The 13,405-nt window shown below is 39.3% G+C and overlaps 1 protein-coding gene across 2 annotated transcripts in view; it reads left to right on the forward strand.

Annotated features, from left to right (window-relative positions):
- AMPH (amphiphysin) overlaps positions 1–13,405 on the forward strand; it is a 210,384-nt gene that overhangs the window by 124,041 nt on the left and 72,938 nt on the right. For both annotated transcript variants that reach the window (XM_043463553.1, XM_043463552.1), the window contains exons 4-5: positions 2,516–2,610; positions 5,891–5,986. In XM_043463553.1, coding sequence (XP_043319488.1) covers positions 2,516–2,610; positions 5,891–5,986 — 191 coding nt within the window. The remainder of the gene's footprint in view (positions 1–2,515; positions 2,611–5,890; positions 5,987–13,405) is intronic.

The raw sequence follows: 13,405 nt of genomic DNA on the forward strand, positions 1-13,405 counted from the left end.
TGGGAAGATCCCCAAGAGCAGTAATTGGGAACTAACTCCAGTATTCTTGCCTGGGAAATCAGGTGGACAGAGGATCCTGGCAGGCTACAGTCCAAAGGGTCACAAAGTGCTGGACGTGACTAAGCACACACACAATACAATGTTTGCCTGTCTCTACACCTATAAGACTATTTCATCGGTGTCCCCAGAGAACTGAGTCATCACTGCTTTCCCACAGTATCCTGCTGGGCTTCCTCTTATGGTTGTCAAGTCATTTCAGCTGGTGTGGGTTGTTTGTACTCCTCATGGTAAAGGGCGTCTTAAACATGTTCAGTGATGTGCCCTTTATGGAGAGAGGGTCACAGGCTTTCACACTTCATGTGGCTACAAAACACGTTCATACCTTTCGTGTGCAAAGACCAAATAGGTATCTGCGTCTTAGCAGGGGAAAACAAGGGGGATTGTCTGTCCCCTGAAGTGAAGTGAAAGTCGCTCAGTTGTGTCCGACTCTTTGTGACCCCCATGGACTATACAGTCCACAGAATTCTCCAGGCCAGAATACTGGATCCCCTTCTCCAGGGGATCTTCCCAACCCAGGGATCGGACTGGAGTCTCCTGCATTGCAGGAAGATTCTTTGCAAAATGAGCTATCAGGGAAGCCCCTCCAAAGAGAGGAAATGTATTGTGAAATTCCAGATTAGATGTTGACTCTTTTTTAGAGGGTGGGACTAATATTTTATTTTACTTCTTAAATAATTTATTGAAATATATTTGATTACAATGTTGTTAGTTTCAGCTATACAGTAAAGTGATTCAGTTATATGTATATACACATATATGCGTGTGTATATATATACACACTTCTTAATATTCTTTTCCATTATAGATTATTACAAGATATTGAATATATTTGACTGTGCTATATAGTGGGATCTTGTTGGTCATCAATTTATGTGAAGTTGTGTGTATATGTAAGTCACCAACTCCTAATTTATCCCTCCCCTGCCTTTCTCCTTTGATAACCATAAGTTTGTATTCTAAGTCTGTGAGTCTGTTTCTGTTTTGTAAATAAATTCACTTGTATCATTTTTTTTTTAGATTCCACATATAAGTGATATCATATATTTGTCTTTCTCTGACTTAATTCACTTAGTCTGATCATCTCTAGGTCATTCCATGTTGCTGCAGATTGCATGATTTCATTATTTTGTGCAACTGAATAATTTTCCAGAGTGTGACTCTTGTACATATTGTTTGAGGATGTACTTTGATCATTTCATACATCTTATTTTTATTTATAATTTCATTTTCTGGAGCAGAGAAAAATTTATTGCAAGCACCAAGCAAGGAGAATGGGTAGCTTGTCTTCAAAAACCTCAAACTCCTCAGACATCTTCTATTTTGACTTTTTTCCTTCACTGTTGACCCCAAAACTGACTGCTTTAAATCCACCAAACACATGGTTGAATTTAGAGTGTTGCAGCTTTCGGTTTCACAAAAAATTTTCCCTCTTTGATTCTCTGGCATTGAGTTTATAAGATGTGTCTTTTACTTCTAATGATGGCACTCTGGTTTTTCTCTCCTCTCCTTCTATCCAGCCCCATTTCATATCCCCTAGTGACAAAGACCAAGGCACCAACTTAGCCAGAGCTCACCTTCTAGCTATGAGGGAGAGTCTGGTGCCAAAGTGGCACTTCTCCACGTCGCCAGCCAAAGACTCCGCCTTGTTCCGTTCCCAGCCCTGAGTGGTCACCACTGTAGTCCATAGTTTTCCCTCCATGTTTTGAAGGAGGGGCAAAGGGGAGATTGAAACAGGTTTAGTGATACTTTATATCACCATGTTGCACTGGGAAACTTTATATCTTTACTATTGTTAATAACCATATTTTTGCAACATACCAAATTATACCAATAATTAAAATTCTTACCCCTAGATAGAAGAACTTGAAGTTCTCTGAGGCTTCTAACTTAAAACTGTATATATATATATAACTTGATAATATTGGAAAACAATTTTTTTTTTATTAAAAAAAATTTTTTTTAAATTTAGGCCACTTAAAACATTTCAAATATTATACCCTAAAATCCTGTTGATTGTGCTTCTGTCTGCTTCAAAAAAAAAAAAGCTTTATTTCTAACATTCAAATTCATTTAGGATTAATTCCTAGGACTCTGTCATTTTATAGAGAAGAGCTCTAGGTGTCCTGTACGTTTATGGTTTCATGTCATTTAACAAGTGACGGCACACTTAGTAGGACATATTGTTTTCAGAATACAATGCCTTGTTTATTTATTTATTTATTTATTTAAGATCCTGTATCTGTCACTGTTATTGTAAATATAAGAAGGTGCATGCTGTAATCAGAATCAGGAAAGATGTGACTACAGATGCAAATAACAGTTGTACCTGCCCAGTTTTTCCTTAAACATTTAGCAAGTGTTCAAGATTTTCCCTCTCACTTAGACAAGTAGGGGAAGGAGGAAGAGACTTTTCACCCACCTCTCTCTAACGGGAATTGCTTTTCTCCAATGCTAGGCATGCAAGAGGCTTCCATGAAGCTCACCGAGTCGCTGCATGAAGTCTATGAGCCTGACTGGTATGGGCGTGAAGATGTGAAAATGGTTGGCGAGGTGAGAGCCCGTCACAGCGCTTGGGAGGCCCAGGGTGGCTTCCCTGCGGGTCCCACCGTGTCCTACTCACTCAGCTCATCCCCTCTCAGCACTTCATGGCCCTAATCAGGAGGGAACACCGTGTACCCAGAAGGCGCTGTGCAGTTCCGCCATCCAGACTGATCCAAACTCATAGTGAGGAGTGAACATGATGATAAAAGCACTTGGGTAGAAAGCTGTGTGTTAAAGATTGTTTTTCTTCAACATGAGAGTAGCACTTTTCTGTCCCTTAGTACACTTCTTAGCCCATTTCAGCAGGAGAATTGGCTCATGACTTGATTTTTTTTTTTTTTTAATGTTCTGCCCCTCCTTCCCCATCCCTCCTTGAAAGCAGGTGCATGAGCTGAGAACAGCGTCTGTTTCAGTTTACCGCCGGCTGGTCCATCCGCCAGTCTGCAGGGCTGAGGACAGAGCTTGCGAGTAGAAATTTAACTAATGAAATACTTTGTCCCAAGACATGTCTTAACATGTAAAACACACTGTCTAGCCCAGGGCTGTCTGGCTCTGGGAAGCAAGAAAGGAGTTACTGTTGCTTTGAGGAAGGCAGAATGGGATGTGACACTGGGTGAGTTCTCTAATCTTCTTTGGCTTCAGTTTCCTCATCTGCAAAGTCAGAGTATTAATTTTACCTCCTAATAATACACTGAAAGCCTGTGTATTCACACCCTCAACCTAGTCACAGTGCATGTGGTTGTTACAGACATTAGGAATCCTGCTGTCAGGAGTTTTCTCATGACCAAGTTCTTTGTTAAAACAAAGAGTGGTTGTTTATCATGCTTCACGGGAGCTTGTTGCTTCTCATGAGGCATGGAAGACCTAAGAGATGTGGCCTCCACAACCCACAGGAAGGTCTGGTAGGTGACATGCTGACCATCTATGCAGCCTTTGGAAAGATGGGTTAACAACTTGCCTGGGCTGCTCCCTGAAAATTCTGACACCCCCATATTGATCACAAGTCATAATCTTGTTATGACTGTGATAGAAACCAAGATTATTTTTTTAATGAATAAGGCTCTTGTTCACTTCTTTTGAAACCTTTAAGGATGTGAATTGGGCAAAATCAGCCTCCACACACTATTTTTCAATGCTGTTTTGAGTAATTACATCTTCTCACATTTCTTAAATATAAAGACATTGTTTCAACAGCATGTTTTAAAGGTTTAACTCATTTTGTAAATTTCTGATTAGAGGTGTAACATTTAAAATTCATTATGAAAAGGAGACTTTTTAACGGAATGATAGAAGCTTGTGTAAATGGCTTTTCAGAACACTGTGTTACAATTCTGTGTGTGGCAAATGCCACTATCTTGACCTTTATTCCTAAGGAAACAGTTGATATCTTACCTTGGTCCTTGTGGCTGCCAGAGTTTTGGGAATCTTCAGTTGCTGACCCAAATTTGAGCTCTTTTGAAGGTGAAGCAGCTGGCACTGCATGTTCAGAGGTCTGCTCAGATAGAATATAAGCCTTTTTGTATAAGGATTTAAATTTTTTGGTTGCATAAAATTCTTCAATAAGGATCTATAACAATTAGAACTGGGTTTTAAAGGGTGAAAAAGAAAAAGAAGCAAATCAACCGTTAAAAGGTGGTTTTCAACAAGACAGAAACTTCTCTCCCATGATGGACACTGAAGGCTGGCAACCATCGGGGACCTGTCTTTGCATATCCCTGATGCCATCTCTGCTTTCAAGTGACTGTCTGAGCTCTGGCTCTCAGCACTCACTTCTGTCTTCCAGTAACAGGAAGGAGGAAGCATGGAGGACAAACCTCCCTTCAAGGACATTGCCTTCAAGTCCATCCTGTTGGCAGAATTTAGTCTCATGGCTACACTAGCTTGCAGTGGAGACCGATAAGTGTGGTCTGTGTCCTAGGAGGCCATGTGCCTGGCAGAAACTGGAGGTTCTGTTACTAAGGAGAAAGAAAGGGTAGATGGTGTCAGGAGACCCCAAATGTAGTGATGGGAAGAATATGGAGTGATGTTCTTGCACACTTGCCATGGGCTTGGGATTCTGTGAAGCACTTTATGTTGTCAGTTCCCTTGATTGGGTAAACTGAAACTCATTCTGAAGTCACACAGCTGGGATATGAACCCTGTTCTGGTGAGGCAGCCTGGTGTCAGAGACAGATTGTGGGCTTCACATTCAAGGGTTGAACCCAGACTCTGTCGTTTACCAGCTACATGACCTAGGCCCGGTTATATATCATCTCTGGGCTTCAGCATTCTCTTCTACATAAAGGCAACAGGAAGACTTTCCTCATAAGAATATTGTGAGAATTAAATCACACACAGAGACAAGTAAAGTGTTTAACCAACTGCCTTGATGTCCATGGGTTGCAAAGACTTGGACACGACTGAGCTACTAATACTTTCACTTTTGGGTTTCTTTGGTGGCTCAGATGGTAAAGAATCTGCCTGAAATGTAGGAGACCAGGTTAGATCCATGGGTTGGGAAGATCTCCTGGAGAAGGGCATGGCAACCCACTCCAGTATTCTTGGCTGGAGCATTCCATGGACAGAGGAACCTGGCGGGCTATAGTCCGTGGGGTCACAAAGAGTCAGATGTATCTGAGCAACTCTGACTTGACACAGTGACAGTAGTAGTCATAACAATACTAATATCTGATAGTTGCTGTGTTTATCATAACTGATGCTCCATGCATGGTAGGGCCCTTTCTGCTCTCCGTGTGGAAGCTTCAGCAATGGTTTGTTGTTTGTATGGAGTGGCTTCTAATTTCATGGACTGCTTCAGAAGCAAGCTCTTTTACTGGATTTCTTCAGACTCTTAGCCCCAAAATCCATTTATAAGGATCTAGGGGCCTTCTGATGGAGAAGGAAATGGCAACCCACTCCAGTATTCTTGCCTGGAAAATCCCTCGGAACAGAAAAGCCTGGCAGGCTACAGTCCATGGGGTTGCCAAGAGTTGGACATGACTTAGCAACTAAACTACCAGCACCAGGGGCTTTTTGAAGCTTCTGTTGAGTACATTCTTTATTAATTCAGAAGCAGAAACACATTTTTAAATGAGCTGAGTCCTTAGGTAGCCTATACATTCAGTATTGTAAATTTAGAAATGGTAGCCAAATTAAGGTGTTTTTCAATAATCCACATTCCTTCTACCATTTACTATCCAAGGAAATAGTACTTATCTGATTTTATAGTTTCAGGCTTTTTAAAAGTTGGTGAAAGGTATCCAATTAAAATAATTCTGCATTCACCTCTTTATTTCCTTTTTTCTTTCAGAAATGTGATGTGCTGTGGGAAGACTTCCATCAGAAATTAGTGGATGGGTCCTTGCTGACACTGGACACCTATCTGGGCCAATTTCCTGACATAAAGGTATTTTATTCTGTGGCTATAAAGGGAAGAATTTAATGGTTGCATGTACTTATTAAAAATGGGCAAGAAATAAGTGGAGTTAGAAGTCCTCAAGCTGACATCAAAGACAGAAACTTTTTGCTTATTTAAGTGTGGGATTTTTATTCTGTTCCTATCAGTATAAAATGAAATATAGTTACAGAAATAACATTTCCCCTTTAATGAACTGCTTCATCTTTTATTTCTCCATAGAATTCTTTTTAATCCTATATATATATATATATCTGATCATAAATCAGAGCTACTAAAAAATTCCAGTCTATGTTCAAACCTTTTTATTATATGCAACTTGACAAGACTTTCCATTAGGATAAACAAGGTCACGAGGAAAGGAGAAACTTCATGGCAAATGTGAAAGCAAAATCTGATCTTTGTTCTGTATTTTGTGTATGTTCATAGCACACCTGCACATTCTTAAGATGTAAGCATTTCAAATACATTTGCATCTGGATCTAAAAATATCCTGTCTAAAACATTTGTCTTATTTAACAGTTGGATTCATTGAAAGGGAAATACACAAATGAAGGATTGAATATCACAGATTCAGAATTGACTCTCAAGGTAAAGATGGTTTTTAAGCCATCAGGCTTGTAGATAGCAAATGGTAGCTTTGATAGATCTACCCTCCAGTTGTTTTCCCGGCTAAAAGAGGACTTCAAGGTAAGACAGCCACATGCTGCCTTTCCTGAGGATCGAGGAGCTGTAAACCACCATCCATGGGCATTTGCAGCATTTTACTAGGTGACCTTTGATGTAAAGTTCCATTTTTACCTGGCCTTTTTTTTTTTTTTAAAGCAGCTTACAACAATACCCATTTATTAGGTCATAGTCTGTAAAACAAAATTTCAGGCATGGTTGCCTAACCTTCTTTATAGACGTTGCCAAACACCAGGAAAATACGTGCAGTAACGTGAACTGCCTTTGGCCATGAAACATAGTGAAACTTCTTGGCCAAAATCAATGACGTTCGTTTCCTTGGCCCTGCACAGAATGCCTAATGCTAGTTGGCTAATATTTAAGTGAGTTTTGGGGAAACCAGAGGCACCAGACAAGAACCTAAGTGAATCAGACTAGATACATTAGCTTTGTTGGCAAAATATCCCAGAGAACGAATCTAGATATCAATTCTCAGTGATGTTATTGTCATAGGCAGCAGAATAGTTTATTGAGCTATTATATAACTACATCCTAATGAAGAGGTTTTAAGTCAGTTTTTAAAATTTTCTGAGAATTAAAAAGTTTTTAAATAAATTTTAAAATTCTGTACACAATGAGTTCATTTTGAGACATCTTCAGATACTTTGACATTTCATATTGGAATTTGCAATGTTTATGGAGCAATGATTCTCAGAATTATCACACTTTAGAATATTGTTTATTGGCTGGTAATTAATATTCATGAAAATCAATTCCCAATAGATCAGAAGAAGGTAAAAGAAAAGTTTGTCTTCCTATTGGAAAATTTCAAAGAACTTCGCAACTTGTCTTAATTATTCAGATAATATTTGATAGTATGACTTTGAAAAGCAAATGAAAATTGTGATTGCCTACAGAAGAACACATTTGAAAAGTTGTTGGGTTTCTTTCAGGATCAAAACTTAATGCCATCAAAAGAAGTGTGAAGCATTTATTTCTTATTTGTTATTTGCTATGGTACTGAGCAGCAAGTTATTTGGAAATTAGCCATTCTCTTTAGGAGTGTAAAATTCCAGAAGACAAATAGATACAGAAATACTTATGATGAAACATAGATTAAAATAAACTCCTGATGGATTATTTTGGTTTATGTTTACAGTTTGTCTAAACACTCAGTGGGATTTTTACTTTTCCTGGAGTCAGTGTGGTGGAGGAGCAAGCATAAAGATGATCCTTCACTTACTGAAACATCTTTACATAAGAGATCTGGAATCATTTTTCCAGCTGCATGCCCTGAAGATAAATGAAATATATTTCATGGTTTTACCTGCATCATGAAAAAAACCTACATAATCTCTCTCTCTGTTTCTGTGAAGTCATATGTAGACTATTAGAGCATACACATAGGGTTTCAACCAAGATAGAGAATTGCAAAAGCATTTCATATGGTGAACAGTGAGGGAAACAGCAGTGTTTATCTTGGGAAAGAGAAAATTTGGAGTTGGAGAGTAGGTGGGCTAGCTGTTTCTAGTGTTTGAAAGACTTATCTTTTATGAAAATACACAGAAGTATGCATTTACTTGGTGGCTGGAAGTTAGAAGTGGAAATAGACTCCATTGTTTGATAAAGTGAGTGTTGAGTTTTTATGTAATGAATGGGTTATTGATGAAAAGGGGCTTATGATTAAAAATACAGTGGAGAATTTTCAAAGCTTGGAACACAGTTAACCTCCTTGACTCTTGTTAATATCAACAGGCTGTGTGTAACCTCAGGCAGATTTCCAAATATTTACTGCAACCCATCAGCAAAGGCTATGAAGTACCAGTTATGAGGGGATGATGTTTGACTTTTCCAACTGTGATTGGCAGGGCACCTGGTGTTACAGTTTTTTATACAGCACTAACATCTAACATCAATGTTGTAATAAGAGCCAGCTTGTCACTAACCCAGGCAGGCTTACAGCTGTGAGCTGTTACTGTAAAATGCAGTTTGCAGTTTAGAGTTTATCTTGGCAGCCATGCCTGAGCCACTCAGCATATATCTAGAGCAGCGGGCCAAAATGAATTCCAAATTGGGATTATTGTTGAAATTTTTAAAATTTCAGTAAAGTATTTTCTTTGCTGTGTAAGGTCAATGCATAGTGGGAAATCTGAAGTACTTTTAAATAAACCACTTAGTTAAACTATTTATTGGGACTTCCCTGGTGGTTCAGTGGTTAAGACTTCACTTTCCAATGCAGGGGTACAGGTTCAATCCCTGGTCAGGGAGCTATGATCCCCACATGGCTTGTCACCAAAAAAAAAAAAAAAATAGAAACAATATTGTAACATGTTCAATAAAGCCTTTAGAAAAAGGGTCAGCATCAAAAACAATCTTTTTAAAAAGACAAAAATCATTTACTATTAAGCTAGTAAATTTATTTAATAAAGCTTACTATTGGATGGTTAAATAAGAATTGTATCATTTTCTATGTAAAAGCTATGGTGTATTAACTCTACCCTTACTTTGGAGATGAGGTTTTCCAAATATCAAATAGGTAAGGAAATAAGATTGGCTCTTCAAACACGAAAATATATGGATCAAAATGAGTGATGGCCTTCAAAAACTTCTACCATAGTAAGCTGTACTCTGTAATTGACTTGTCAGTTACACAAAAAAATGACTCACATTATTTACTTCACTTCTTGTTTGTGAACAAAAAATAAGATGATCCAGTACACCTTCCCAGGCTTGGAAGTAATTGAATTTTAACTCTTTTCAAAAATCAAATTTATCTTCAAAGAATCAAGGTTTGCTTCTTGGAAGATATTAAAGGAGACTCCCCGCTCCCACCCCACCCAAGTCCACAAAGCAGAGTTTTGTAAGAGTTTCCATAGTCACACAAGGCCACTGCCTCGAGGGTCAGTGCTTCCTGGGAGGTAACAGATATCTGCTGAAAATAATGAGCTTTGTCACTTATCAGACACTTCTCTCTGCTCTGTCTGGACTAATTCATCGCATGTTTTAAGTGAATGTGGTATATCAGCCAAATTTTTCAGTAGCACCAGTTGGAAGTGGTCTGTGCAGAGAGTATCTGGATGACAGAGTCTGTCACAGAAACCTGGACACTGCTAGAAGGAGTACTAACCCAGAGTCAGGAGCAGGGAATCAGTGAGGCAAGTGAGGGCACAAGGGTTCAAAATATAAGGAGGTGGGACTGCTCTGGTGGTACAGCGGTTAGGAACCCACCTTTCAATGCCGGAGATGCAGATTCAATCCCTGGTCTGGGAACTAAGATCCCACATACCACGAGGCAACTAAGTCTGCACTCTGCAAATTGCAGAGCCCACACGCTCCCACATACCACAGTGAGGATCCCGCATGCCACAAGACCTGACGTAGCCATAAATAAATAAATAAACACTAAGAAAAACTTATTTTAAAGTAAAAAAAAAAAACCAAAATCTTATTTGCCTTTTTTTTTTTTTTCATTTTTGATACTCATTTCTTTGACAGCTCCACTTGGTATTACAATTCTTATGTGGCAGTGAGTTCCCCCAAATGTTGTTTGGCTTAAAAAGGAATCTTTATTTCGTCTTTACTTTGGGGAAGTATTTTCACTTGGAATAGAATTCTAAGATCTCTGTTGATTTTTATTTTTCAGTGCTTAAAAGATACCACTCCATTGTATTCTAGCTTGCATAGTTTCTGAAAATTAGTCTTCTGTAATTCTTGCCTTTGTATTTGCTGTTTTTCTTTATTCTTGATTTTGAGCAGTTTGGCTATGATACAGCTGGCTGTGTCTTGTTTGGTGTCTTTCTTGGGATTCTGTGAGTTTCTTGGAACTGAATTTTGATGGCTTCCTTATTTCACAAAATTCTCAGCCATTATTTCTTCAAATGTTTCTTCTGACTCTTGTTCTCATCTCTTTCTGAGAAGTCCAATTTACACTATGTTAGACTATTTGATATTGTATTAGAGGCCTTTTGTGCTTGATTCTGCATTTAAAAAAATTTTTTTTTCTCCTTGTGGTTTAATGAGAATTTCTCTTGAGTTACCTTCAACTGTACAGTTTCTTTTCTCAACTGTTTTATGTCTACTGAACAAATTTATCCTCTCTGATATATAAAATTTTTTTTTGTCTTTAGCATTTTCATTTGATTTTCATTTAACTGTTTCCATGTATCTGCTGAAATTATCTGTTTATGTGTTTTGTCTACCTTTTCCAACTGGATACTTTAACATATTAGTCATAGTTATTTTAAAATTACTGATTGATACTTCCAACATTTGGGTCATGTTTGAGTTTGTTTCTGTTGATTTCTTTGTCCTTTCTCATGGGCCTTTTTTTTTGGGTTTTTTTTATGTATGTGTTTCAAAATCTTTGATTGAATGCCAGGCTCCATGTATGGAAGAGTGAAGACTGAAATAATATTTATGCCTGGAAGTGGGCATTCTTTGTTGTCAAGCCGTTAACGTAAGAGCTAATTGCAGCTTGAGCTGGATTTGAGTCTTGTTGCTATTGTTACTTTCAGTGCACCATTGCTTTCAAATTCCTCTAGAACTGAGCTGCTAAGGCCTTGAGAATATAGTCTAACATCTACAATATTTCCAGACTCTTGAGTTCAAGTCCAGCCTTTGCCTCTTTGACCCACATTGGGTGGGCCCTTGAATGCCAGAGAGTTTTTATTAGTGTTCCCGTTCCCCATCAGACTTCAGGAGTCCTGTGTGCCTGTATTGCAGAGGGGCTTTCTACCCATACACTTATCCTTCCTCCAGTGGTAAGCAGCAATTTCTTGTTATTCAGTGGTGGACTTGGAGTGGGGCAGGGCTGTTTATGTTATGCTTTTCTGGTGTGTCTTAGGCAAGAGTCAGTTTCACATTTGTGGTTGGTCTAAGCAGAAGTTTGCTGCCGCTGCCCAAGTGGGATCAAACCTCTTCTTGTGATCGAAGTCAGATCTTAGGTCCAATGAGTTTTTATTTTTAAAATATTTCTTTCTTTCTTTATTTGGCTGTTCAGGATCCCAGTTGTGGCACGTGGAATCTTCGATCTTTGTTGTGGCATGCAAACTCCTAGTAGTGGCATGTGGGATCCAGGTCCCTAATCAGGGATTGAACACAAGCTCCCTGCATTGGGAATCCCAAGTTTTAGACACTAAACCACCAGGGAAGTCCCCAAAGAATGTTTTATGTTCCTCCCCTATGGGTTGAGATTTTTTTCCCTCCCACCCTTCTGTGTATTGCAATTATTTTTTTCTTCCATTTATTTTTATTAGTTGGAGGCTAATTACTTTACAGTATTGTAGTGGTTTTTGCCATACATTGACATGAATCAGCCATGGATTTACATGTATTCCCCATCCCGATCCTCCCTCCCGCCTCCCTCCCCACCCCATCCCTCTGGGTCTTCCCAGTGTACCAGCCCCAAGCACTTGTCTCATGCATCTAACCTGGGCTGGTGATCTGTTTCACCCTTGATAATATACATGTTTCAATGCTGTGTATTGAAATTATTTTTGAATATATCCTATGGACCCGGGGGATTCCTGTCCCTTCGAGGGTCAGTTTGGTTTTGCTTCTGCTTCTTCCCCAGAATGGAGGATCTCTGCCTGGTGTCTCTGGACATGAAGATCTGTTGTTTCCTCCTCAAGTGGCATAAAGCTTTTGCTTTGTAAAGAGAAAAATGACCTAGGAAATAGGCAGGGCTTTGTCTCTACCCCTTGGCAGTCAGAGATCACCTCATTCTCACCTGCACTGCAAGGGATATCTTGTTCCCCAAACTCTGATAGAATCCAGTGGAAGCCCTAGGAAAGAGCTTGCTCATAAGTGCAAGATACCCTCATAACTTTTTATTTTTTAATTTTTATTTTTTGGCTGTGCTGGGTCTTAGTTGCAGTACACAGAATATTTAGTTGCAGCATTCAAACTCTTAACTGCAGCCTGTGAAATTCTTAATTGCAGCATGTGGGGTCTAGTTCCCTGAATAAGGATTGAACCTGGGCCCCCTGCATTAGGAGCATGGAGTCTTAGCCACTGGGAAGCCCCTCCCCTGTGTCTTGGACACCCAGCTCTTATTCCAAACTGACACCTTAGCCCCCAGTGGATCTTTAACACTTTGTTAAAATTTTAGCTGATCTCTTGTCCACTTCCTAAAGGAAATCAGTCCTGAATATTCACTGGAAGGACTGATGCTGAAGCTGAAACTCGAATACTTTGGCTACCCGATGTGAAGAACTGAATCATTTGAAAAGACCCTGATGCTGGGAAAGATTGCAGGCAGGAGGAGAAGGGGACGAGAGAGGATGAGATGGTTGGATGGCATCACTGACTCAATGGACATGAGTTTGAGTCAACTCCAGGATGGACAGGGAGGCCTGGCATGTTGCAGTCCTTGGGGTTGCAAAGAGTTGGACATGACTGAGTGACTGAACCGAACTGAACTTGTCCACTTGTATTGGGTTGGCAACAGTTTTTACCTGCCAAAGGTGAAATGGTTTTTGTGTCTCATCTCCCTACAGAGACTCGTCCCTCTTTGGGACTCAGATGGCTTTATTGGCTTGTGAGTTTATGTCTCTGATACAGTCAAGACAATTTATGTTTTTATAGACTATCCAGATATTTTTTTCTTGTAGTGTGGGAGTAACATTCTTTGCAGCTCTCTATAGCCTAACTAGAAGTGAAAGTCTCTAGGAATCAATATATTCTTAAAGCTCCTCAGATATTTCTAACAATCAATCAAAAGGGATTTTGAACACTTCTAGGAAA

The sequence above is a fragment of the Cervus canadensis genome, chromosome 3 (assembly GCF_019320065.1).
Source record: "Cervus canadensis isolate Bull #8, Minnesota chromosome 3, ASM1932006v1, whole genome shotgun sequence".
NCBI classification, from domain to species: Eukaryota; Metazoa; Chordata; class Mammalia; order Artiodactyla; family Cervidae; genus Cervus; species Cervus canadensis.